The 24,261-nt window shown below is 42.4% G+C and overlaps 1 protein-coding gene across 1 annotated transcript in view; it reads right to left on the reverse strand.

The window, feature by feature from the left end:
* Positions 1–24,261, reverse strand: part of TENM4 (teneurin transmembrane protein 4) — a 1,214,428-nt gene that overhangs the window by 132,204 nt on the left and 1,057,963 nt on the right. Inside the window, 3 exon segments of the mRNA XM_043992715.1 lie at positions 4,650–4,674; positions 4,677–4,761; positions 4,764–4,867. Coding sequence (XP_043848650.1) covers positions 4,650–4,674; positions 4,677–4,761; positions 4,764–4,867 — 214 coding nt within the window.

Here is a 24,261-nt window from a genome sequence, read left to right on the forward strand (position 1 = left end):
TGAGGAAAAAAGAAAGAGACAGGGATTGGACTTGTGATTCCTTCAGTGTAGGGATGTCCTAGATGAGGAAACACATTTCCATCGCAATTTATAGTCTGAGAGAGATGCCCACAGCACTGAGGATTTCAGTGGCTTGCCAAGGACCGTACGCCCAGTATGTATCGGGGCAAGACTCAAACCCAGGCCCTCCTGGTTCCAAAGCCAGCTGTCTAACCATTATACTATGTTGCTTCTCATATAATACAAAAAACACAAAAGAAATAGTTATCCATTCCACACTAGTGGGTGTTAGGGGAACGGCATCCCCCATAATCTGAAAAATTCTGTGTCAGATTTTTTGGCCCTCCCTTCATACCACAGAGAATTCTGAATTATTTTGGTATTAAAAGATAACATATATTGATATTATATAATACTATACATATATTTTATGCATTTCTGAGTTTCTCAACTTTTTCCATGTCGTCTGCTGGCCTTCACATGTTGTCTGCAGCTCTGGCAAAACTCTCCCCAAATTCCCGTTTAATTTCTTATGCTGACCCGCAACATACCTAAACCATGATGGGGAAAGTTGTGATGTGGAAGGCATAACTGTAGATAAATAAGATATTTTGTCTTCAAGGGGCAAGGCAGATAACAGAAACATATTAAATTGCATGGTCCATAAAAGCAAAGGATGATTCTACTTGTATATGTCATAGCTTTCCTATTAACCTTGCATGCCCTCAGACAAATGGGGCTCAAACAAATTTTAGAGGCAGCTACATATCCCATATGCCCTATCACATATCCCTGGCACTGAACACAGGGTCTTCACACGTAATAGATGCTTAGAAAGTGATTGCTGAATTTTAACAAAGAGCATCACCTAATTAAGATGCTATTCTTATACAACCATGCCATCTTATTGTATGCATTTGCCATTTCCCACCTTTGCTTCCTCTATACTAAAAGTTAGGTTGATCATCAGTTCTATGTGCATATCCATCTACATCTTCAGACAATCTCCCCCTTTTCCCTCATTAGAGCTATGTATGCTTGGCATCAGAAACTCCTGTACCCATTTTCCAAAAATTTTGTTGTTAGTCATTTTCAGTCGTGTCTGACTATTCATGACCTCTTTTGGGGTTTTCTTGGCGAGGGTACTGGAATGGTTTGCCATTCCTTCTCCAACTCATTTTACAGATGACAAAACTGAGGCAAATAGAGTTAAGTGACTTACCCAGGGTCATACAGTTAGTATGTGTTGAACTAAGGAAGATGAAGAGTTCCTTACTCTAGCCCAGCACTCTATCCACTATACCACCAATATCAGCTGAATATACCTTCCCTAGCTGCCCCTGTGGTAAAAAGTTTTAAACAGTCGGTTAGATAATGGAGAGATGCCAGTTTTTTGGTTTTTTTTAGGACCACCCTTTTGGGAGGAGACCACAGCATTGCCTGCTGAGCACTCGACTTCTGACTTCCGGGGTGCGAGCTTAAAAGGCAAGGAGAGAACGGAAGTGAGGGCTTTTTCCTGCTCCGCTGGTCTCCTGGCTGCGCTGCACAGGCAGACGCGGACTGGAGTTTGACTCAGCCCGGCTCTCGGTTAACAGCAACGTGCTTGACTCGGTCTCTCTCCCAAAGGTGGCCTTGGTTTTTGGTGAGTTTTATACAGAATTATAGACTAAGCCTAGACTTAAAACGATTTGTATTGTATTTCTACTTTCCTATCCTTCTAATCAACATCACCTTGTGACTACCATACAATAAAGGCTCTATCTAGAAAACCAGAAGCTTCTTTCCATTTACTAGTCTTGGAGATAATTTAAGGGAAAGGTTAAGTAGGGGAGCTTTATGATCTTATATCCAATTTTAATTTCACACCCCCAATCTAAGAATACCTCCTACAAATTTTCCTACATTATATAATCAATGTCTTCATTATTTAAAATGATAATAATAGCAACAACAACAATAATAATGATAGTTCTCTTTTATTGTAGTGGCTTATATAATGGTATCTCTAATTTCTGAAGCTTAGCCTTACCATTGGACAGTCGGCTGAAGGAAGGTCTGAATAGCAGTGAATCAAAGAAAAGGAAAGGTCTGCACAGAGAATGATGCCCTCCATGTGAGCTGGGATCTTCCCAGTACCTTTCTTGATCTGCTCCTATCTCTTCTTTTTGGCATCTCTTGCCTAGAGAAGTTGTTCACATGGGATTGCCTTGCTTGCATTACCAAAGCTGGCATAGGAGGGTAACAGCTCAGGCTCAGATGAACAAAGGGAATTAGTTTAGAATACATTGAGTGGCCTAAGGGGCATTGCTTCAGACAGAGTCTTCTTCCTTACTTTCCCTTTCCCTGAGGCCAGGACCCTTTTTGGAGGTCCACAGCCAGTGACACCAGAATGTTCTCTTTCCCTTTTCCTCTGAAGAAAATTTTCCCCTATGAAGGCATGTTGATTTTTTTTTTTTTGAAAAGGTCAAAAGGTATTTGGAAGCTAGTATGGTTAATAACTGAGTGAGATTGTTCAGTCAATATCATTTTGAGTCAAAAATAATTTGTGACTGTCAAATACTAATTTATCCAGGGTTCTAGCTGGGGGTCCCTGAATTTAATTAGAAAATTCTGAGAAGTCTATTTCAATGTGATTGGCTTCTTTCATCATCCTATGTATTTCATTTGGTTTAAAAGCATTATTTCTGAGAGGGGATCCATAGGCTTTGCCAGACTGATTGCCATAGCACACAAAAAGGCTGAGAATTCCTAATTCAGACTAGGGAGTCCTTTGAGGTGGCACCCCCTAATTTGGACGTCTAATTTCTGGTATGTTTATCTGAATGTCTCATGGCTTCATCATCACACCTCATCCTTTATAGTCAGGAGGACTAGATAGTTATTCTTAATAACAGCCATGGGATTCTACTGAACAGATGGTCACAGCAAATGATACTCAATAAGGCACTCCATGCTTCCATTGCTAGATGTGTTTTTATTATCAAATGGCTTTGACTCTAAGTAGAAACCCTGTTGAAGGCTTCTTGTCAGATCAGTGAACAGAGCAGGGCAAAAATAAATAGCTCATGATGGTGCCCAAAATAGTCTAAAAGCGCATCACATTTTGAGAAGGATAAGACTATTAAATGAACTATACACCTAGAAAAGTTAGCTCTAAGCACGTGAAAGGGAAAGCCATGATTATGCTCCTGATGATACTGTCCCAAGGGCTAAGCAGGCAGATTCTAAGCCTATCAACTGTTTAGAGAATTACAGAACCACCATTTGCCAGTCTTATAAGGGATTTTATGTTAGGACACAGGGAAACAGGACTTGAGAGGGAGAAGGAACCTTGGAAATGAGGCTCTTAGCAACACTAAAAGTTAGAGCAAGATTTGACCTTGGTGGGCATCAAGGTCAAAGCATTTATTTTACAGAGGAGGAAAAGAGCAAGATTACATTGTAGAGGCAGCTAGGTGGTGCAGGGAATAGAGTGCCAGGCCTGGAGTCAGGAAGACCTGAGTTCAAACCCAACTCAGACACTTACTCGCTGTGTGACCCTGGGCAAGTCACTTAGAACTGTTTGCCTCTGTTCCTTATCTGTAAAATGAGCTAGAGAAAAAAAAAAGCAAACTACTCTAGGGTCTTTGCCAAGAAACCCCCAAATAGGGTCACGAAAGAGTCAGATGTGACTGAAAAATGACTGAATAACAACAACAATGGAGGCTCTCTTGCTCTTGACTTCCTCATCTGTTTCACAGGGATACACAGTTCTGTGTTCTTTCTACTTCATAATTTGTCTGTCTGTCTCTCCAAGAGCTGCCAGAGCAGAGTCAAGCTGTTATTTGGCCCGTTAAACTCTATTAAGAAACCAAGCGCCAGGATATGACGAGAGAGTTTCAAGTGGCTAGATATTTCAGCAGTCACTTTGACAATTATTCTGTGTAGCTCCAGCAACAGAACTAGGGACCAGTGGCACAAGTACAGGGAAGCATATTTCAGCTCAATCTAAGGAAGATCTTTCAACAATCAGAGGCTGTCCAACAGCAGAAATGGATGCTTGGTAGGGGGATAATGAGATGCCCATCGAAGGAGGTGTTTGAACAAAGGTTGGAAGACCTTTTGTTAGGAAAGTTATATAAAGGACCACTGCAAGAGGAGTTTGGGGGAGGGTGGGACAGGAAGAGAAGGGCAGACGGAGGGAGAGAAGATTAGACTAAATGATCTTTAAAGTTCTTTCCAAAAATGAGAGTCCTTGCCTTCTTTCTAGGTAGTAACAACCTTGGTTATTAATAATTGGAGTACTTCTATTTTAATGGAGGTAGCAACAATACTTGGTTGTTAATAACTGGAGTACCTCCTAATCTGTTTTCTACAGAAAGGTTCTATGGTTTTAGCCATTGCTGTTATTTGAATCCTCTCCCCTGGGGTCTCCCTGTGATGACTGAGGTAGGATAATGTGGTAATACAAGCACAGGACTTGAAACTAGGAGGCCTGCAGTTATATCCCAGCTCTGTCATTTACTAGCCATCACCATGGTCAAGTAACTACCCTGCTATGAGCCTCAGTTTTTCCCATGTGCAAATGGCCTGATAATTCTTGCATTCCCTTCCTCACAGATCATGGCAAGAAAAGCGTCTTGTTAAGTACAAGCAACACAGACACTTACCCTCCGTCGAAGGGATTCTCTCCTGCACGACGTGGGTACTGTCCTTTCCCACCAGGAACTTGATGCGATCATAGAATGAGCGCAGATTCTGTGAGGAGACAGGGGCCCTGCGTCCTCCTGGATGATGTCCACAGGGTCGGGTGAACCCAGGCACAGAGCGTTGATGTGACACTAGGGGCTGTAAGCAGCAATCAGGTCCATGCAGTCCACCAAGCCGTCTGTGGAAAGTACCAGAGGGAATTTACTCATTTATCATGGGTGTGCTCCCTCCCACTCTGAGCCCAACTCTTCAGGAGTCATCTTGGGCAGGCAGGCAATCCATTCCATGTGCCTGACATTGTGTCAGGCTCTGAGGACACCGAGAAGGCAAAAGACAGCCCCTGCTCTGAGAGAGCCCACAGTCTGATGGAGAACCTAGATATTGTCTAGTCAAACCCCACTGTACAAAGGAGGAATTAAGGACTTCAGAGCACAAGTACTTGCCCCAAAAACTCATGGGCTCTAAGTGCAAAGGTGAGGTTGAAACTCAGTTCTTCTGATTTCAAATCCAACACTCTTTGCAATATATGTAGCTAAACCACATAGAAGTATAATTATAACAGGGCAGCTAGGTGGCACCACAGTGCAGAGTGCCAGCTCTGGAGTTTGGAAGTTTCATCTTCCTTAGTTCATATCTGGACTCAGTTACTTACTAGCTGTGCTGACCCTGGTCAAGTCACTTAACCCCATTTGCCTCAGTTTCCTCATTTGTTAAATAAGTAGGAGAAGGAATGGTAAACTACTCCAGTAACTTTGCCAAGAAAACCCCCAAATGGGGTCATGAAGTCTTGGATGTGACTGAAATACTCAACAACAAATATGACAAGTGGGAGCTTTCCTGACCTTATCAATAAAATCATAGATCCATTCCCTATCCCTAATTAATAGGAACAACAGTAATATTAGATAGCATTATATTGTACTTTAAGGTTTACAAAGTTCTTACATATATTATCCTGTTTGATCCTCACAACAACCCCATGTGGTGGGCACTATGTTCATTCCATTTACAGATGAGGAAACTGAGGCTCAAAAGTGGTTAAAAAATTCACCCAGAGTCACACACTATTAAGGTCTGAGGCAAGATCTGACTTCGGGTCTTAGTAACTCCAAGCTCCCATTTTTATTCGCTATGCCAAATGCATATAGCGTGGGTCAAAAGTCTTTGGGAAGCTTGAAAGCTTAAAAACCTGATATTTACAACCAAATAACACAGTGTTCATTTCTATAAAATCTCTCTAATGTGAGAGGCATTGTGGCATAGTGGACAGGGAGCCAGCCTCAAAGTCAAGATGGTTTGAGAGGCTTTGTGACCCTAAACAGGGCACCTACTTTCTCAGCAAGGTGGGCAGGTCTCTTCCTCTAAACCTAGAAACTGCAGAGCACATGCCAATCTGCATTGATGGAAAGAGTTTCCTCAATAGTGAAATCACAGATCTGGTCTTAAAAGATAAACTTTTTTCATTAAAAAAGTCCTACACAGAACAGGTCAATATCGGCCTAGAGGGAGGTTGCCGGGGATGACCGTCCCAGCATTTGGCCCGTAACTTCTTCTACCTGTTGAACATTTTTTATCCATGACTTGGATGAAGTGTCGATGAAATGCTGGATGACCCCAAACTGAAAACAAAAGCGATTTTGATGAATGAGATGGGATCACAGACTCAGGGTCCAAAAGGAGATGAGTAAAAGCTGACAAGTTAGAATTTAATAGGGATTGGTGTGAAAACCTTGCACTTGGGATGAAAAAAACCACACAAACAAACCTCATAAAGGAGGGAGTCAGAGTGAGGCAGTGTCCAAGAAGTCGTTTTATGTGAAAAGACTAAAGGTTCTTATAAATTGGAAACTCTAGATATGAGTCAGGGGTGTGATGAAGAAAGCCAGAAAAGCTAATGTAATCCTAGCATGTCTCCATAGAAGCATAAGGTGCAGAGCAAGGAGGGGATAGTCCTATACTATTTGCCCTGTTCACGTCACAGCTAGAGTATTTTTTTCCCAGTTTTGCACATTTGAGGGGGCATTGATGATCCTGACACAAGTCTAGAGGCAGATGATTAAGAGAATGAAAAGATGCTAGCTCCTATACCAGTAAGAGGAACTGAGGATACCTAAGCTAGAGAAGAGCAGACTTAGGGGGACACTGCTTTATTCAAATAGCGATCAATGGGGCAGCTAGGTGGCGGTAGTGGAATAAAGCACTGGCCCTGGATTCAGGAGTACCTGAGTATCAAGATCCGGCTCAGACACTTGACACTTACTAGCTGGGTGACCCCTGGGCAAGTCACTTAACCCCCATTGCCCCGCAAAAAAACCAAAACAAAACAAAAATAGCAATCAATGAATCAATGATCAATTTATTATCTGAATTGTTTTCATGAAAGAGAACTGACATAAACGTGTCCCATTGGGATCTCATTAGTAGAACTAGGATCGGTAGATAGAATTTACAGGTAGGCAGATTTTGGCTCAGAGAAGAAACATTTCTGAAACAATAAAATGATGGAATGGGCTGTACTTATGTGAATTGTTTTATATTTATTAGTGATTTTCTATTATTCTGAGTAGGAAGTGAAGAATTGAAGACTACTTGTTGGTGATATTAAAGACAGAATTAGTGATTTATGTTGGTGTTGGATTAACTAATCTCTAACATTGCTTACAAATCTAAAATTTTTATAATTTCATGATAACTCTACTTTAATAGCATAATAATAACAGTTAGAATTTGTACAGCACCTTAAAGTTTACAGAGCCCTTTACAAATATTGTCTCATTTGATCCTTACAACAAGCCTGGGAGGTAGATACTATTGTTCCTTTCACTTTACAGATGAAGTAAACAGAGGTTAAGAGACACTTGCCAAGAGTCACACAACTAGTAAGTGTCTGGGCTGGATTTAAACACGTTCTTCCTTTCTCCAAGTCCAGCAGTATCCACTGCACCACCTAAATGACATGTGATCATTACAATAATGACTAGTATTTATAAGTAATTTCTCTCTTCTTTTAAAAAAAAAGAGCTAGGATATGAAATAAGATTTAAAGGAAACTAAACCGATTGGGCACAACTTATTTATCTCTTTCTCTAGATTGTTAACTGTGACTGCTTAACTTAATCTAGCTTTCTGAAGCCTGAGAAGAGTTCATTAGGAACCCCTGCTCAGGATTTGAAGATCCTGTTGGCTATTCCTTTTTTTTTTTTAAAGTGAGGCAATTGGAGTTAAGTGACTTTCCCAGGGTCACACAGCTAGTAAGTGTTAAGTGTCTGAGGCCAGATTTGAACTCAGGTACTCCTGAATCCAGGGCCCGTGCTCTATCCACTGCATCACCTAGCTGCCCCCCTGTTGGCTATTCTTATTCTGAAGCAGCTACTTTGGGAATTCTACAGAACAGTCTGTACTTTTCAGTCCCTTTAAATATCAAAATTTTTTACTTAACACATATCTTAATTACTCTCTGCTGTCTATGTGTCTTCCCAGAAACTGAAAGTCAAGGCATCCTATTCTTTGAGAGTTCCCTAAATAAAGATTGCATGCAGTCTCATTATGCCCTGACTGTCTTCCCCCATCCTCCAATCAGAAAGTTTCCTTGACAATCACTTTTTTCACCCCTTGTTTTCTTGTTCTTTGCCAAGAACACTTTGCTCTCAATCTGCTTCTTTAATCTCTACTGATCCATTGAGCTTTGACTTCTCCAGGAAGTCTTCCTAGATTCCTTTAAAAGGAAGTGATCTTTCTATATTCTAGATGAACTCTGCTCCTCTCTCATCCTACCTTTCATATTCTGCCTTGTGTTCTAATTCACTGTGCATTTGTCATATTTCTCATGAACATGAGGCTGAAGAGGGCCAGGCTCTTATATGTTTTATTTTTCTTTGTATTCCCCGCCCCCCCTCAATAAAATGGCTTTGATGTAGGAAGGACTTAGTTCATGTCTATTAAATGAATGAACGAATGGCTTATTTGCTTAGCTGTTTTCCACAAAGCAGGTAGGGGGTCGTGCACAGGCACACTGTCCAACTAACTGTCAGTTATAGGAACATGGTACATATCCACTGCTCTGCTCTGTTTAAATGATTTTCATGCTGCAGCTCAGCCAAGATTACAGCTTCAGCTGAGATGAAATCACCCATGCGCCACGATCCAGAGGCTGACCGCAACCTGCTCCCCATTCCTAGCTCTGTCTGCGCAGAAGCCCTCAGCAGGACCAAGGGATAGAGGCCAGGGGACAAGACGGTACTTGGTGTTTCTGTGAAATTGGTATCTGTGCATTTCAGGAGGAGGGATCTGCTCCCCCTCCCTCCAGAGCACACAACTCAGCAAATGTATGAGGCTATATGCACCAAACGGACAGACAGCTTGGAGATGCGACATGCTTTCCTGAGTTAAATGGGGATTCGGACACTCTAATTTATGGCTTCTGCTTTCAGGGACCCATCCTTCTTCTGCATATGATCCTTATGCATAGCACTTCACCCTTCTGGGACTCATTTTTTAAAAACAGAGCGGCTGTTCACAGACTGTTACAGCTGCAAGGAACCTGAAATACAGAAGGTTTGAACACCAAGCCCGGCGTGTCGGAGCTGAAAGGGACCTGAGGACAGACACCCACAGACCCTGAGAGTCTAAAGGGACCTTGAATGTCACCTACATCATAGATTTCCAGATGCTCACAGCTTATCTAACCCAACCTGTAAACCGCCCCCCCACCAGAATACCTCCAGTGAAGGTCACTTGCCCAAGGTCACACAGGAAATTAGTAGGAAAGAGAGAGCCTTTCTTCTTTTTCAATAAGAGTTTGGAGAATGCTTTCCTCACTTTGTGAGGAATGGAGTATATTAACCCCATCTCACAGGTAAGAATACTGAGGCTCAGAAAGGCCATGGAGCCAGCTGTTGAAACAGCTGGAATTTCAATGGATATCTTCTGACTTAAAGTTGGAACATATTGGGGTGCGGCTGGGAGTGGTATGAAAAGCATAGTCATTTCTGAGCTTTTCAAGGGATTCCAGATCTACCCATGAGCCACAGAATAGCAGAGGAGTCTAATTATTATATTGGATTTGAATTTCTTCAAGCTCTCTAATTACATTAGTATCCCTTTACTCCAAATTACATTAGCGTGCCTTTTAACTTCCAAAAGAGCAAAGAAAGACATCCCAGCAGCTGAGAGCTTTTGGCCCATTATCCCAAAGTAGCCACTCACCCCAGGACCCAAAGGAATGGCTAGAAATGAGTAATGAACTGAAAGGGGGTAAGGGAAAAGTGGTAAGTAGCTCTGCACCCAAGGGAATGGGTGAAATCACAGCTTTCTGCTTGGCTCCTGACCTAGCAACGAACTCCAGGAGAAGATCGGGATAACAAACTATCAGCCACATTGGCTTAGCACCGCTCCAATGTCCGTCCACCCATGGAATGTTTATGTCGTTTCTTCATCACATTCCATGGGCCTGACCACCATCTCCAGAAGAGACATTTCTCAGAAGGTGCCTGTAGCCAGAAGCTATTCCTCAACAGTCAGAAAATTCCATTGGACTCTTTTCAAAGAGAGTAGTGTGGTTTAATGGACAGAGAGATGGGAAAACCTGGGTTCAAGTCCTGCCACTGCCACTTAATATCTATGGAATCATGGGCAAACCACTTAGCTCCTAGACAGGTCTCTAAGACTATATGTTAGAGACAAGTTGCCAGTCTGCGATCTGACTCAGTGGAAGGAGTTTCCACACCAGAAATTCCCAAGAACAATGAAATTAGAAGTCTCAACACCCATTCCCTAAATGTTTAAGACCCTCTGTTCTTTTGGGGGAATACAAAATAGGAGACCAGGATTTTAAATTGGAATAGACCTTGGAGAGCATCTGTCCTACCCTCTGCATTTTTTAGATGAGGAAACCAAGGTTGTTGTTGTTATTGAACTGTTTCAGTCATGTCCAACTCTCTATGACCCCATTTGGGGTTTTCTTGGCAAAGATACTCAGTGGTTTGCCATTTCCTTTTCCAGCTCATTTTACAGATGAGATAGCTGAGGCAAACAGGGTGAAGTAACTTGCCCAAGTAACTGTCTGAGGCTGGATGTGAATTCAGGAACTGAAGCAAACAGGGTTAAATGACTTTCCCAGGGTCACACAGCTAGTCACTGTCCAAGACTGGATTTGAACTCAGGTCCTCCTGACTCCAGGGCCAGTGCTCTATCCACTGCACCATCTAAACTGCCTAGGAAACTGAGGTACAGATTAGGAAAGTGATTCATGTAGGGTTCCAGAGAGAGCTGGCATTCATACTCAAGGTCTTGGATTCTCAATACCATGCTTTTTCTACTACATCATTCTGCTCCTTAAGGAAACAACCCAGTCTGGTGAAGAGGGTGCAGAATAGCCAGGGCAACCTGGGTTGAGCAAGTTTCCCTTCTGATGCTTACCATTTGGATGACACTGGAATAGAATGGAAACAACAGAATCTATACCCCGTAGCTCACAGGGTTACTGCAATATGACCATACAAAAGAAATAAAGTGCTTTTCAAACTTGTCATTTATTATTAAGTGAGATGAAAAGCTGCCATCCAAAAGCTCCCAGTTTAGAAGGGAAGTTCAGATAGGTAGAGAGACAAATGGGGTGCAAACGAGGCTATCAGAAAGCGGATAGGAGAGGCACAAATAAATTATGTGAAAAACCAGAGAAAGGAGAAATCCTCTGGAGTGGGGAAGATAAGGATGAGCTTGATGGAGGGGGCAGCAAGGACATGACAGTGGGTAGTCAGGATTTCAACAGGTGGAGATGAGGGGGAAGATGTTCCAGATATAGGGAGGTGTGCCCTTCATCTCACCACACAACCACACGGAATGTCAGAGTCAAGTGATTTTTAGACCTGTTCCCTTCTCATCCCACACCTGCTACCTCAAAGGGTGACCCGGCAGTTTTCATTTTGGCCTTAAGGAGGAGGTGGAAATGGGTGGTCTCTGAAGGCCCTTTCAAGGCTAACTTTATGCTCTATTTTTCTAACATTTTATATTCTAAAGTCCTTTTCCAGCTCTAAGATTCACAGGATCATAGAATTATAGAGCTGGGATGGAAAGGGACCTCAAGTCCATCACCCCCATTTTACAGATGAAGAAACTGAGGCCTGAGAGATTGAGTGCCAAGCCCACAGCCACACATGTGGAGACAATCACGAAGTCTATCATTGCAGACCCATTATTTTTCCACTGTGCCTTCACCTTCACTCTGCGGCCTAATATTCAAGATCTTACAGTCCTTTTCAGTTCTTGGATTCTAAGATTAAATCATTGTGGCCAGAACCTCTGTTCTCTGTTGACCAACTGGCAAACCATAGAAATCAATACATTCCTCTGAAAACCATCCCTTAAGTCTCCAATCCTCATTCATTTGCTTATCTGGGACCAATAAACGTCCCACAGGGTGAAAGGAACCCTTCCAGACGTTCACTGTCTGGGCCATTCTGAGCCCTTGGCAGTGGGAGGAATCACAATTTTGAGAAAGACCCAAAGAACTGGTTTCTTCTGAGACTGATTCTGAGGTAAACGAAAGCAGTCCAAGAGCTAATAAAATTTCAAATTAGCCATGACTTTTCACAGGCCTTTCAATTGTGCCAGCTGATTTAATGGTCAGCTTCGAAGTCCACTGCAATTGAATGATGGCCCCTTGCCGAAGAATTATGGAGGGGGCCAGGAAACCTGTCGTGCTCGCGTCAATACTTAGATGCAAATTGCTTTCAGCTCTGGCTGTTATTACGTGTTTAAGTAATGTCTGACAGGTGCTAGTTGAAAGGAAGCATACTGGACATGTGGAGGGGGGAGAAGATGGGAGCAGATCTAAGCAGGTGTAGCTTCCCAGCCTTGGGATGCATGGTGGTCGGCAGGACCCAGGCCAATTTGGAAATGAGATGTCATGGGGATCAAAGAATTTTGTACTGGAAGGAACTCTAGGATGATCTATTCTTTTTTTTTTTTTTTTTCTTTTTTTTGTGGGGCAAGGGGGGTTAAGTGACTTGCCCAGGGTCACACAGCTAGTAAGTGTTAAGTGTCTGAGGCCAGATTTGAACTCAGGTCCTCCTGAATCCAGGGCTGGTGCTTTATCCACTGTGACACGTAGCCGCCCCCGGGATGATCTATTCTAACCCTTTCGATTTACAGAAAAGGTAACTGAGGGCCCAGGGAGGAGAGAGGTCCTTCTTAAACTTTAAAGCAACAGCTATAAAACACAAGCCTAGAAGGTAGAATATAAAGCACCACCCGACTCCAACTCCTAGCATACAGGGGATTTATTTCAAATATTTTTAATGCAGCCAATGCCCAGGTTTATTTTGCTGGACTAGGCATTTTGTTATGAGTGCTGCTGTTTTCTAATTGTTCAACTGGGGAGGAGGTAGAGGGAGAGAGACAGATAACACATGCCTGTCAAAATTAATAATTAACTTTAAAAGGGGATGTATCATGATGAATCATGGTTATTTTGGTATGGTCTTGCCTAAGTTACAACAAAAGAGAGACTAGTCCAGCAGGCATTTACATAAAGGCCACCTAACCACCTATCATACAAGTGCTTTATCCACTGTGCCACCCAGCTGCCCCTCCTATGTATCTTAAAGTAAATCAGCACATCACTCCAGCTCAGAAACCTTCAACAGATCTTCCATATCCATCGGGGGAAAAAAAGTCCAAGCTCCTCTGCCTGACATTCAAGAGCCTCCAAAATCTGGTGGTATCCCCTTGCTTTCCAAACTTATCTCATTCTACTCTCCTTTGTGTATCTTATCCTCTAAACAAAGCTTCGGCTTCCCTGAGCCTTCATCCACATCTATGTCTGGGATGCCCTCCTCTGCCTTCTCATTCCCCATCTCCTACTGCTTCAAGGCTAAGCCCAAGGGATACCTCCTCCAGGAAGGTCGCTCTCCCACCCCCACCCCCCCAGCCCTCCTCCCCATAGAACATGATCTTTACTTTCTCTGATTCAGCAGAGCACATTTTATCTCTAACTGACTTTGTTTTATTTGGGATTGCAGTTTTAACAGGCGACAGGCAGGCAAGCAGTATTTATTAAGTGCTTACGACACGAGAGTGCTCATTCATTTAATGAATATTGATTGAATGCATATGAAGCATCAAGGTGGTGCATGGATAAAGCACTGAGCTTGGAGTCAAGAAGGCCTGAGTGAAAATGCCTGCCTTAGACACTTAGTAGCTGTGTGACCCTGGGCAAGTGGTTTAACCTCTATCTCTTCTCAGTTCCTCATATGTAAAATGAAGAAAATAATAGCACCTAAGGCATAGGTTGTTGTAGGATCACATGAGATAAAATATGCAAAAGGCTTTGCAACCTTAAAGTGCTATCTTTGTTGTTGTTGCTTCAGTGTTTTAAAGTCATGCCAAACTCTCTGTGACCCCATTTGGGGTTTCTTGAAGAGATCCTGGATAGGTTTTGCCATTTCCTTCTCCAACTCACTTTATAGATGAAGAAACTGAGGCAGATAGGGCTAAGTGGACTTGCCATGGACCATACAGTAGGTTCTGAGAAGCAAATTTGAATTCAGGTCTTTCCCTATTCTGGGGCCACAGGGTTCTATCCACTATGCCACCTAGCTGTCCCAAAGTGCTATCTGAAGCACTAGTCAAGTAGAGAGAGGAGACAACCGAGGACAACTACAATAAACAATAACAAATGACACATTTAAGGGAGACTGGCAAAGCTGAGTGCTGTTTGAGGTCTGAGGGAGGAGGGGATCCGGAAAAGTTTCAGGGATAAGGTGGCACTTGGGGTGCAAATCTTAACTAATATAATGGAAAATCTTAAGTACAAAGCAAAAATTAAATAACATCACAGGCAAGAGTCATCTTGTAAGAATAAGACCAACATGGAGCTGTGAACTGATCCAACCTTTCTGGAGAGCAATTGGAACTATGCCCAAAGGGCTGTAAAGCTGTGCAGACCCTTTGAACCAGCAATACCACTTTTGGGTCTTTCCCCAAAGAGATCATAAAAAAGGGAAAAGGACCCACATGTACAAAAATATTTATAGCTGCTCTTTTGTAGTGGCAAGGAATTGGAAATTGAGGGGTTACCCCATCACATGGGGAATGGCTGAACAAGTTGTGGTATATGAATGTAATGGAATACTACTGAGCTGTAAGAAATGATGAGCAGGCAGATTTCAGAGAAACCTAGAAGGACTTACATGAGCTGATGCTGAGTGACATGAGCAAAACCAGGAGAACATTGTACACAGTATCAACAACATTGTGTGTTGAGCAACTGTGATAGACTTGATTCTTCTCAGCAATACACGATAATTCCAAAGGACTCATGATGGAAAATGCTCTCCAAATCCAGAAGAAAAAAAAAAGAACTGTGGAATCTAGATGCAGATTGAACCATACTATTTCTATTGTGTTTGTTGTTGTTGTTATTTTTCTTTTTTGGGGTTTTCCTTTTAGCTCTGATTCTTCTTTCACAGCATGAACTATTGCAGAAATATGGTTTAATGTGATCGCACTTATATAACCTATATCAGATTACTTACTGTCTTGGGGAGTGGGGAGGGAGAAAAATTTGAAACTAGAAATCTTACAAAAACAAATGCTGAAGAACTATCTCCACATGTAACTGGAAAAATAATAAAATACTTTTATGGAAAAGAAAAGAATAAGACCAACAGAAAAGTGCTGAATTTGGAATCCATCAGATGTAACTTCCTTGAGCACAGGGTCTGTCTTTTGCCTCCTTTTATATCTCCAATTCCTTAGCACAGTGGCCTGGCACATAGTAGGCTCTCAATAAATGTTCCTTACTGATTAAATGACTGAGTCAGAACTCTGTCACTAATAAAGACTGGACCGCCCTGGCAAGTTGCTTTGCCCTAATGGCATCAGTTTCCTCATCTATAAAATAAATGGGAGCCGGGGCAGCTAGATGGCACAGTGGATAGAGCACCGGCCCTGGAGTCAGGAGTACCTGAGTTCAAATCCGGCCTCAGACACTTAATACTTACTAGCTGTGTGACCCTAGGCAGTCACTTAACCCCAATTGCCTCACTAAAAATAATAATAATAATAATATAAATGGGAGCCACTGGGATCCTGGAGGTCTTCATGGAGGAGGTAGCGTTTGAATTGGGCGGTTAAAAGAAATTCTTCTTCCCTCAACCCCAAGTAGCTTTTCCCCAGATTTCTGACTTAAAATTTTTTGGGAAAAGAACCTTTTTATTTATACTCCCCTCACCCTCAAGAATTTTCACATTCCCTCTTCAGTCTCCACCTTATTTAAAGATCTTCACAATTTTTTCTTCCTAGGTGGGGAAGATAGAAGAGATGGAGGGTGATGGGGATTTCTTCCCAGATAAAATTTACAGTCCTTGAGATTTAGGAATTGTTTCTTCTTTAAAATAAAATTTGTATTCTAGGCTTCTAGCAAAATTCCTGGCACTAAGAAGATATCAAGAGGTTGTCAGTAGTGAGTGAGTGAGTGGGTGTGTGTGTGTGTGTGTGTGTGTGTGTGTGGTGTGTTGGATTTCTGGCTCCCAAATTCATACACAATCTAACCACAGCACTGCATTCATTCATTCATTGGTCATTCATTCACTCACAGAATCATATAGGTTATTGGTTCAATCATCCCATTTTACAGAGGAGGAAAATGAGGTCCAATAAGTAGGAGGTACTTGCCTATGGTCACACAGCTATTAAGTGCAAAATTGGACCTTGACCCAGATTATTCAAAGATCTGTATATTACTTTATGCATACTGATACTTAGTATGGTCCAGGGCCATCTGTTGGGTGCTTCAACAATATGATTGAGAGAGGAGCATTTTCCCTAGGGAACTTACACTCCAGGGGAGGGGAGTGTATGTTTTTATTCAAAATTGGCTCCATCATGAAACCTAGACCTTGGGCAAATAACATAATCTTTCTGAATCCTAGCTTCCCCATCTATAAAACTGGGACAATGATACACCACCTGCCTTGCAGGGCTGATAATCCTGATAAGTACTGTTTATATGCACTTAAAGAGTTGACAAAGAACTTTCAGATATATGATCTAGGGCCGACTAAGTAGTCTGTGGATTGTTCCAGATTTCTTCTTCCTGCCCACATTTAAGACATTTTCACTGCTCATTAGTATCTTTGCTACGACAGTAACCACATGTGCAAATAACACACATGGTACTAGTTTGGGCCAGTTGAGAGTGACATGCAGGAACTCTGGGGGACAGTGGGTGAGCTCTGGCAAACCCAGATGTGGTCCCCTCTACTGTCTGTCACTGTCTGACCACTGAAATCCTTTGAAGCCCAACTTGGGTGTCATGAAAACTTCCCTAACCCCCCAGGTAAAAACTAGTGCCTACCTCCTCAAATATTCTCCTATCATTTTTTCCCTAGACCTCGCCTTTGTCCTTGGTATACTTCATTTTCAAACATATATTAAAGGAAATGAAGATATTGGTTTGGAGAAGAGAAGCCTTAGCCAGGGTGTAGCAGATGTCTTCCAATTTCTGAAAAGTTATCATGATAAAAAGGATTTTACTAGTTTGGATTGGCCCCAGAGAGTTAGAATTAGGAACAGTTTTGGGGTAGGGGGGAAGAAAGGGGAAAGGATGAAGGGAGGTATTGAAGAGAAGAAGATTTTGGCTCGGAAAGACTGAAAAACACCCAGAAAATCCCAAAGGAAGCAGCACAGGCTGGTTCAGGAGTAGTGAGCTCTCCATCACTGGAGGTTTGGAACAGAAGGCTGGATGACATTTTCTCAAGGATATTGTAGAGGTGCCAAGGACCATTTGGTCCAAAAGACCTGTCCTTTCTAGTGCTGATGCTCTCTGGTGCCTGGTATCATACTTTATCTCTGTGTTATGTTGGATTCCCACTATTAGATTTTAGGTTCCTTGGGGGCAGCAATCATGTGGTTTCTTTAATCCCCAATGTCAAGGACAGGGATACGGAAGGACTTTAAATATATGCTTTTTTTTTTTTTTTTTTTTTTTTTAGTGAGGCAATTGGGGGTTAAGTGACTTGCCCAGGGTCACACAGCTAGTAAGTGTTAAGTGTCTGAGCCGGATTTGAACTCAGGTACTCCTGACTCCAGGACCAGTGCTCTATCCACTGCGCCACCTAGCTGCCCCTAATATATGCTTTTTGAAGGGCTTAACTTTCATGTCTGAAGATGCTTATACCTCTAGGAGAGGACATTATGCCAAGATGCCATGCTGCAGCAGCAAAAACACGAGACTTGGAGACAGACCGGGTTAGATGTGTCACTTAAGAGACACCATCTTAGTTCCATCTCTGATAAAGTTTAGCTGTGTGACCTTAGCCTCTCAGCACCCCCAGGCAATATTCTAAAAACAAATAACTGATCTGCATTGGGAAAGGGAGTTTGTACAGGGGGAAAGTTCTACACTGCTTAGCACAGTGTGTCTGAACATAGCTGGTGCTTAATAAATGCTCATTGATTGGTTATACCATTGAAATCACAGGTCTGGATCAGGGCTATAGCTGCTATTCCAGTGTTTGAGGCAAGCATTTGAGGTGGGGGCAGACCTCTTAGGAAAAGAGCCCCTATAAGATGCAAGGTCGTGTTGAAGGAGGGTCTTAAAGACACCACAGAGTGTCCAGCAATACCCTTAATGTGACATCTAGGATGGCCACTTAAATGGAATGTCAGGTCAAGTCAACAGGCATTTATTAAGTGTTTCTGATAGCCTATAGGATTTACAAATACAAGCCAAGAAGAAGACAATGTTAGCATTAGGCCAATGGTTGGCCCTTCCCTATTTACATGAGTGCCCATTTCCTAATCCTCCCCCTTAAAATAATGATTAGGCTCAACTTGGGATGGGTACTCTATGCCAAATCCAAAGAATTGTCTGATAATAGCCGAGGATGATCCTTCCTACCCCTTACACTACTCTCCGCTCACCCATCCTTCCTTCAAAGGAGGGCTAGCCATTTATTCAGTCTCGTCTGAGGAGTCTGCGGCATAATGGAGCAGATTCACAAATAATTATGAAAAATGGGCCCTGGGATGGAAGAGATACATCTTGTGGGGGAATGCATACATTAGGAAGCCAGCACGGGCAGCTGAGGAGTCCTGAAGTCATAAATAGGTCTTGATTATATGTTGGGTTTGCTTTTAAGACATTTCCTTGGTGGGGGTAAGCTGAATATGAATGATGGTAGCTATTGACCTTTATACAACAAGCTCTCTAAAACCCTGAAAGAATAACAACTAACGAATTTGCTATTTTTCTAGGAGGCTGAGCTAGGAAGGGAGGAAGGGAGTTTCTTTCTACCCCCAACCCCATCCCCCTTTCTCATTTTTTCCCCCCTCACATGAGGCAATTCAATGAAAAAACACAGGAGAAATCAAAGCAGCTGTGACAAGGTGAGGTGTGAGAGAACTTCTGGGGGAGATTTCATCACCATCAGAACCCAGTCGGCATTTCCCTTCTGCCCTCCTGGAGTGATGTGACTTCACTAACATCTGTTTTACTATACCTGGTCACAAACTCTTTTCATTCAAGAGTCACAATATCCCTGTCAAAAGGGCACTCATAGGCTGCCTAGTCCAACTTGGAACCTAACAGGAAGCTAGTCTGCAACTTCTCCAGCACATGCATTTGTACTTATTCTCTTTATGTTTATCCTGTATATACTTATTTATGCACTTGTTACCTTTCCTATTAAAGTATTATCTCCTCCATTGAATGAAACGTTTCATTCATTGTATTTGTACTCCCAGAACTCAGCACAGTGGCCAGCATATAGCTGCTGCTTAATAAAGCTCGTTGCTTTGCTGTTGTTTACTTATCCAACCTTCCACACTTGAACTCCTTTTCTGGGGAGCCCAATGGCTCCTGGGAAGCCCATTCCAGTTTGGATACAACTTTACTCGATGGAAATTTTCCATATATTGAATCTAACTCTGTTTCTCTCTAACTTCCACCTATTCCTTTTGCTTCTGTCTCTGAAGCCAAGCAGAAGTGGAATTTCTCTTCCATGCAACAGACCTCAATGAAGAAGACAGATATCATGTCCCCCCCTCCCCCACCCCGATCTTCTTTCCTTCAATCGTTTCTCATGTGACTTGGCCTCCAGCCCCCTCATCACACATACTCTCATTGATCAATGCCCTTCCAGAATAAGGTACCCAGGAGTAGTACTCCAGATGTGGGTTAATTAGAATGGGCAGGGGAGATTGGGATTTGAGGATGGGGAAGCTCACTTTGTAATTTGGTTCTTGACCTAAAGGAAGAAAGGAAGAAACCCTGAGCTGGGTGTGTCTATGATTTCAGGGCCTTTACAATGCCTTCCCTGTGGCTGGGATGGAGGTACCTCTAGAGCCACATCACCGAGAAGGTTTTTCAGGGTCACATGATTTGGGGAATCAGAGGAGGAAATGGTAGAGATCACCAACATATTATGTTTAAGTTCCTAATATTCAGCATCCTAAAGAAGAACCAACTTTGTGCCTCCACAGATGGAGATGGTTTGTCAGGGATTACTTACTAAGGGACCATCAGGAACGAAATGAATGAATTCTCAGGCCAGTTATAGAATGTCAGTGCTGCAAGGAGCCCCAGAACACAGAACGTTAAGAGATGAAAGGGACCTTAGAATGTAGAATGCTGGAGCTAAAAGAGTCTTGAAGACACAGAATGTCAGACCCGGAAGGGGACCTAGAATATATGACTGTTGGATTTGGAGACCATGGAGCAGCCTAGGTGGGGCAGTAAGTAGATAAAGTTAGGAAGACGTTCATCTTCATGAGTTCAACTCCAGCCTCAGACACTTCCTAGCTGTGTGACCCTGGGAAAGTCACTTAACCCTGTTTGCCTTAGTTTCCTCATCTGTAAAATGAGATGGAGAAGGAAATGGCAAACCACCCTATTATTTCTGCCCAAAAAACCCCAAATGGGGTAATAAAGAGTCAGACACGGCTGAAATGACTCAACAACAACAACAACAAAGAATGTTAGTGCTGGAAAGTACTTTAAAACTAAGAATATAAGAAGACAGAACTCCTATGCCAGACCTGAGAAGGACTTCAAAGTTTAGCTTAATCCAAGCCACTTATTGGATCCATAGAGAATCATGAAGCTGGAGAGGTGAACTAACTGATTTGCCTAAAATGAAAGGCTGGTAAAGAGCAATGGTATACAAGCCTTCATATTACTGGGCCCCATTCCTTTGCCTTTGATCTTTGGCTTCAACCCCACCCAACTCATTAAGAAAAGGTTCTGGGGGGGCGGCTAGGTGGCACAGTGGATAAAGCACCGGCCCTGGATTCAGGAGGACCTGAGTTCAAATCCGGCCTCAGACACTTGATACTTACTAGCTGTGTGACCCTGGGCAAGTCACTTAACTCCCATTGCCCTGCAAAAAACAAAAACAAAACAAAACAAGAAAAGAAAAGGTTCTGGGGGTTTGCTCCACTAGGGAGCGGCCCATTCTTGGTAGAGTGACAATAAATGAGCTTTTAACACATCAAAAAGAAAAAAGAAAGGGGCAGCTAGGTGGCACAGTGGACAAAGCACTGGCCTGGATTCAGGAGGACCTCAGTTCAGGTCTGGCCTCAGACAATTGACACTTACTAGCTATGTGACCCTGGGCAAGTCACTTAACCCTCATTGCCCTGCAAAATAAATAACCAATTAAATAAATAAATAAAAATAAAAATCTAACATCTTTCTGCGGGACACAAAGTGAGGGATTTCAGGGTACCTTGAAATGCCATGTATAGAACTGAAAGGGACCTTCGAGATTATCTAACCTGAGGTTCATATCCTTTTGACAATATTTTGGTAACTATGTTTCGATATAATTGGTTCCTTTTGTAATCCAATTTTATGCATTTAGAGGCATCATTGTGAGAGGGGGCTCATAGGCTTCATCAGATTGCCAAAGAAAGGCTTAAGAACTGCTGCTTTAGTCCAGCTTCCTCATTTTATATAGGAGAGAAAAGCAGTCCAGTGAGGAGCAGGGACTTACTCAAGGTAACATGTTGAGTTATTGGCAAAGGTGGGATTAGAATTTGATGTCCTACCTCCCAGGGAAGAAAGCTCCCTTTTACACCAAATCAGGCCTCTGACTCTACTGTAAAGGAACTGGCATTTCTCAATGGGCCATTCTTCAGAAACATATTTTAATCATTGGAGCAGACCCCCAAACAAATCTTTTCCATCCAAATAGTGAAGCCTATTTTGAAGGCTTCTCCAGCCAATGGATCTGGAAGGATGACACTTGAGGGGAGACACTGCAGTTAGGTTTGGGGGTTAAGATCCTTCAAGAAACCTGAACTCGATTCCTAACAGAATCCAATTTAGTCCAAGAGAAGCAATATAGCCATGAAGGAGACTGACAGTTTCAACACCTGGCTGATGTGACTGTTAGCAGAAAAATTTCTTTGGGAAAATCAAATTTCTTAAAATGAAGACTTGTCAGAAACGTGGAAAATGATCTACCTTAGGAGCCAGTGAGGGCCCTGTCACTTACAGTCTTGGAATAGAAACTGTGAGACCAGCTGTTGGGATGTTGTAAAAAGGACTCATAACTTTGGTAGGGGTTGGACTAAATGACTTCCCAGGGGGGTCAAGGGAAAGGAATAAGCATTTATTTTTGTTCAGTCGTTTTAGTCTTGTCTGACTCTTCATGACCCCATTTGGGGTTTTCTTGGCAGAGATACTGGAGTGCTTTGCCATTTCCTACTCCAGCTCATTTGACAGATGAGGAAACTAAGGCAAACAGGGTGAAGTGACTTGTCCAGGGGTCACACAGCTAAGAAGTATCTGAGGCCAGATTTGAACTCATGAGGGTGAATCTTTCTTCCAAGTCTAGTGCTGTATCCACTGTACAACCCAGCTCAGTATTCTCAAAACTTTCTAGTTTTAACACTCTATATTTTAAGATTTCTTTCAGTTCTAAGAGTCTATACTCCAACATACCTTCCAGCTCTACAATCCTCTGTTCTAACATTCTAATGTTAGACAATCATTTCTAGGTTTTATTTTCTATCTTCTAACATTCTGTGTTCTAAGTTCTAAGTAAGTTCTAACTGTGTTTTAATAAGACGTTTTCTAACTGGAACATCCCATGTTCTTTCATTCTTTTCTAACTTTCCATGTTCTGTAGTCTCTCCCTAGGTCTTACAGTCTATGTTCTAAATTTTCTTTCACCCTGCCAACATTCTATGTTCTAAGATGCCTTCTAGTTCTAATCTTCTGTCCTCTAGGATTCTAGGCTGTTTCAAGGGTCCCTCCCCTCAACTCTAGGATTCTATTACCCTGAGCAACAATTTACGGCAGAAAAGTCTATTCATTTCATTTTCGATGTGTTTAGACCTCCCAGGAAAAGGGAGCTTGGGAAAATTAGCCTGCAGGTCTACCTTGTCACAGGCATTGAAGAATGAATCAATTAGTCTCTCTGCAACCCTAAGTCTTCTCAAAGTTGTGCGTGCATGACAACCCACTCCACAGGTGGGCTGCAGACTCATCCAGCAATTGTGGGGGTGCCTGAAATAGAGGTATTGCATAATGCATAACCATGGCAGGGGGGTCACTCTGGGGAGCACAGCTTCCTCTCAATACACATTTTGTAAAAGTTTTTTACCATTCTCCATAATAAATTCTCGACTCCATTCACACGGCTTGCAAAACCTTTATATGCAGCTGAAACACAATATTTTTAAAGGTCAATTTCTCTCTGCCTTTTATCCCGTGAAACACTATATGAGAACAGGCTGCCAGGTGACTAAATTATATCATTTTATGAGAACTCTCAATTTCAGGAAAGGAATGGAGAGGGAGGGCTGGAGAGATATCTTGATTCTGAGTTTGCCTGAAATTTCCTTTCCCAGGCTGACCCCATAAATTACTTGTAATGCAGCCTGATGATTGTGTCTCCTGGGCCCCACCGCGTTTGAACTCCGTGGAAGAGGTTACCACATCTCAAGGTTGCTGCAAACCCTTTCTCAAATACAGTCTGATTGACTCAAATTCCTGTCGACTTTTTTTTTTCTCCTCTTAAAAACAGTGGTTGTGAAACTAAGTCATGAGAGAAAGCTGTGATTTGGAAAACATTCATGTTTGAGGGCATATGTGACAAGGCCCCACCTGCTCTTTCCTTCCACCATGGCAATAAAGGGAAATGCTTTGCAATGAAGGTATTCTAAGGTACCAGAGGCCTGAGTCTGAATCACAGGCCTGCCCCTTATCAGATGAATCACTTTACTGATCCTCAGTTTCCTCACCTGTAACATGAGCATGAAAAAAGGAAACACTGTGTAAACTATAAACTTCTACAGAAATATCAATTATTAGTGGGTGTGGTGGAGTCAAAGGACCTAGAGGTGAGGCATTTGACGGTGGAATTCAAGCTCTGTGGTGTGACCTGGGGCAAATTACTTCACTTCACCAGACCTCAGTTTCTTCATCTGTCAATAAGGAAGTTAAACTAGATGACCTTGGAGATTCCCTTCATCTCTAAATTTATGATCCTGAGTTTCCGATTCACTGCCAGCTTTCTTTATGTCAGAACTTTCTCCTATCTGGGTTTCCTCAAACTCTGT

The sequence above is a fragment of the Dromiciops gliroides genome, chromosome 3 (assembly GCF_019393635.1).
Source record: "Dromiciops gliroides isolate mDroGli1 chromosome 3, mDroGli1.pri, whole genome shotgun sequence".
NCBI lineage: Eukaryota > Metazoa > Chordata > Mammalia > Microbiotheria > Microbiotheriidae > Dromiciops > Dromiciops gliroides.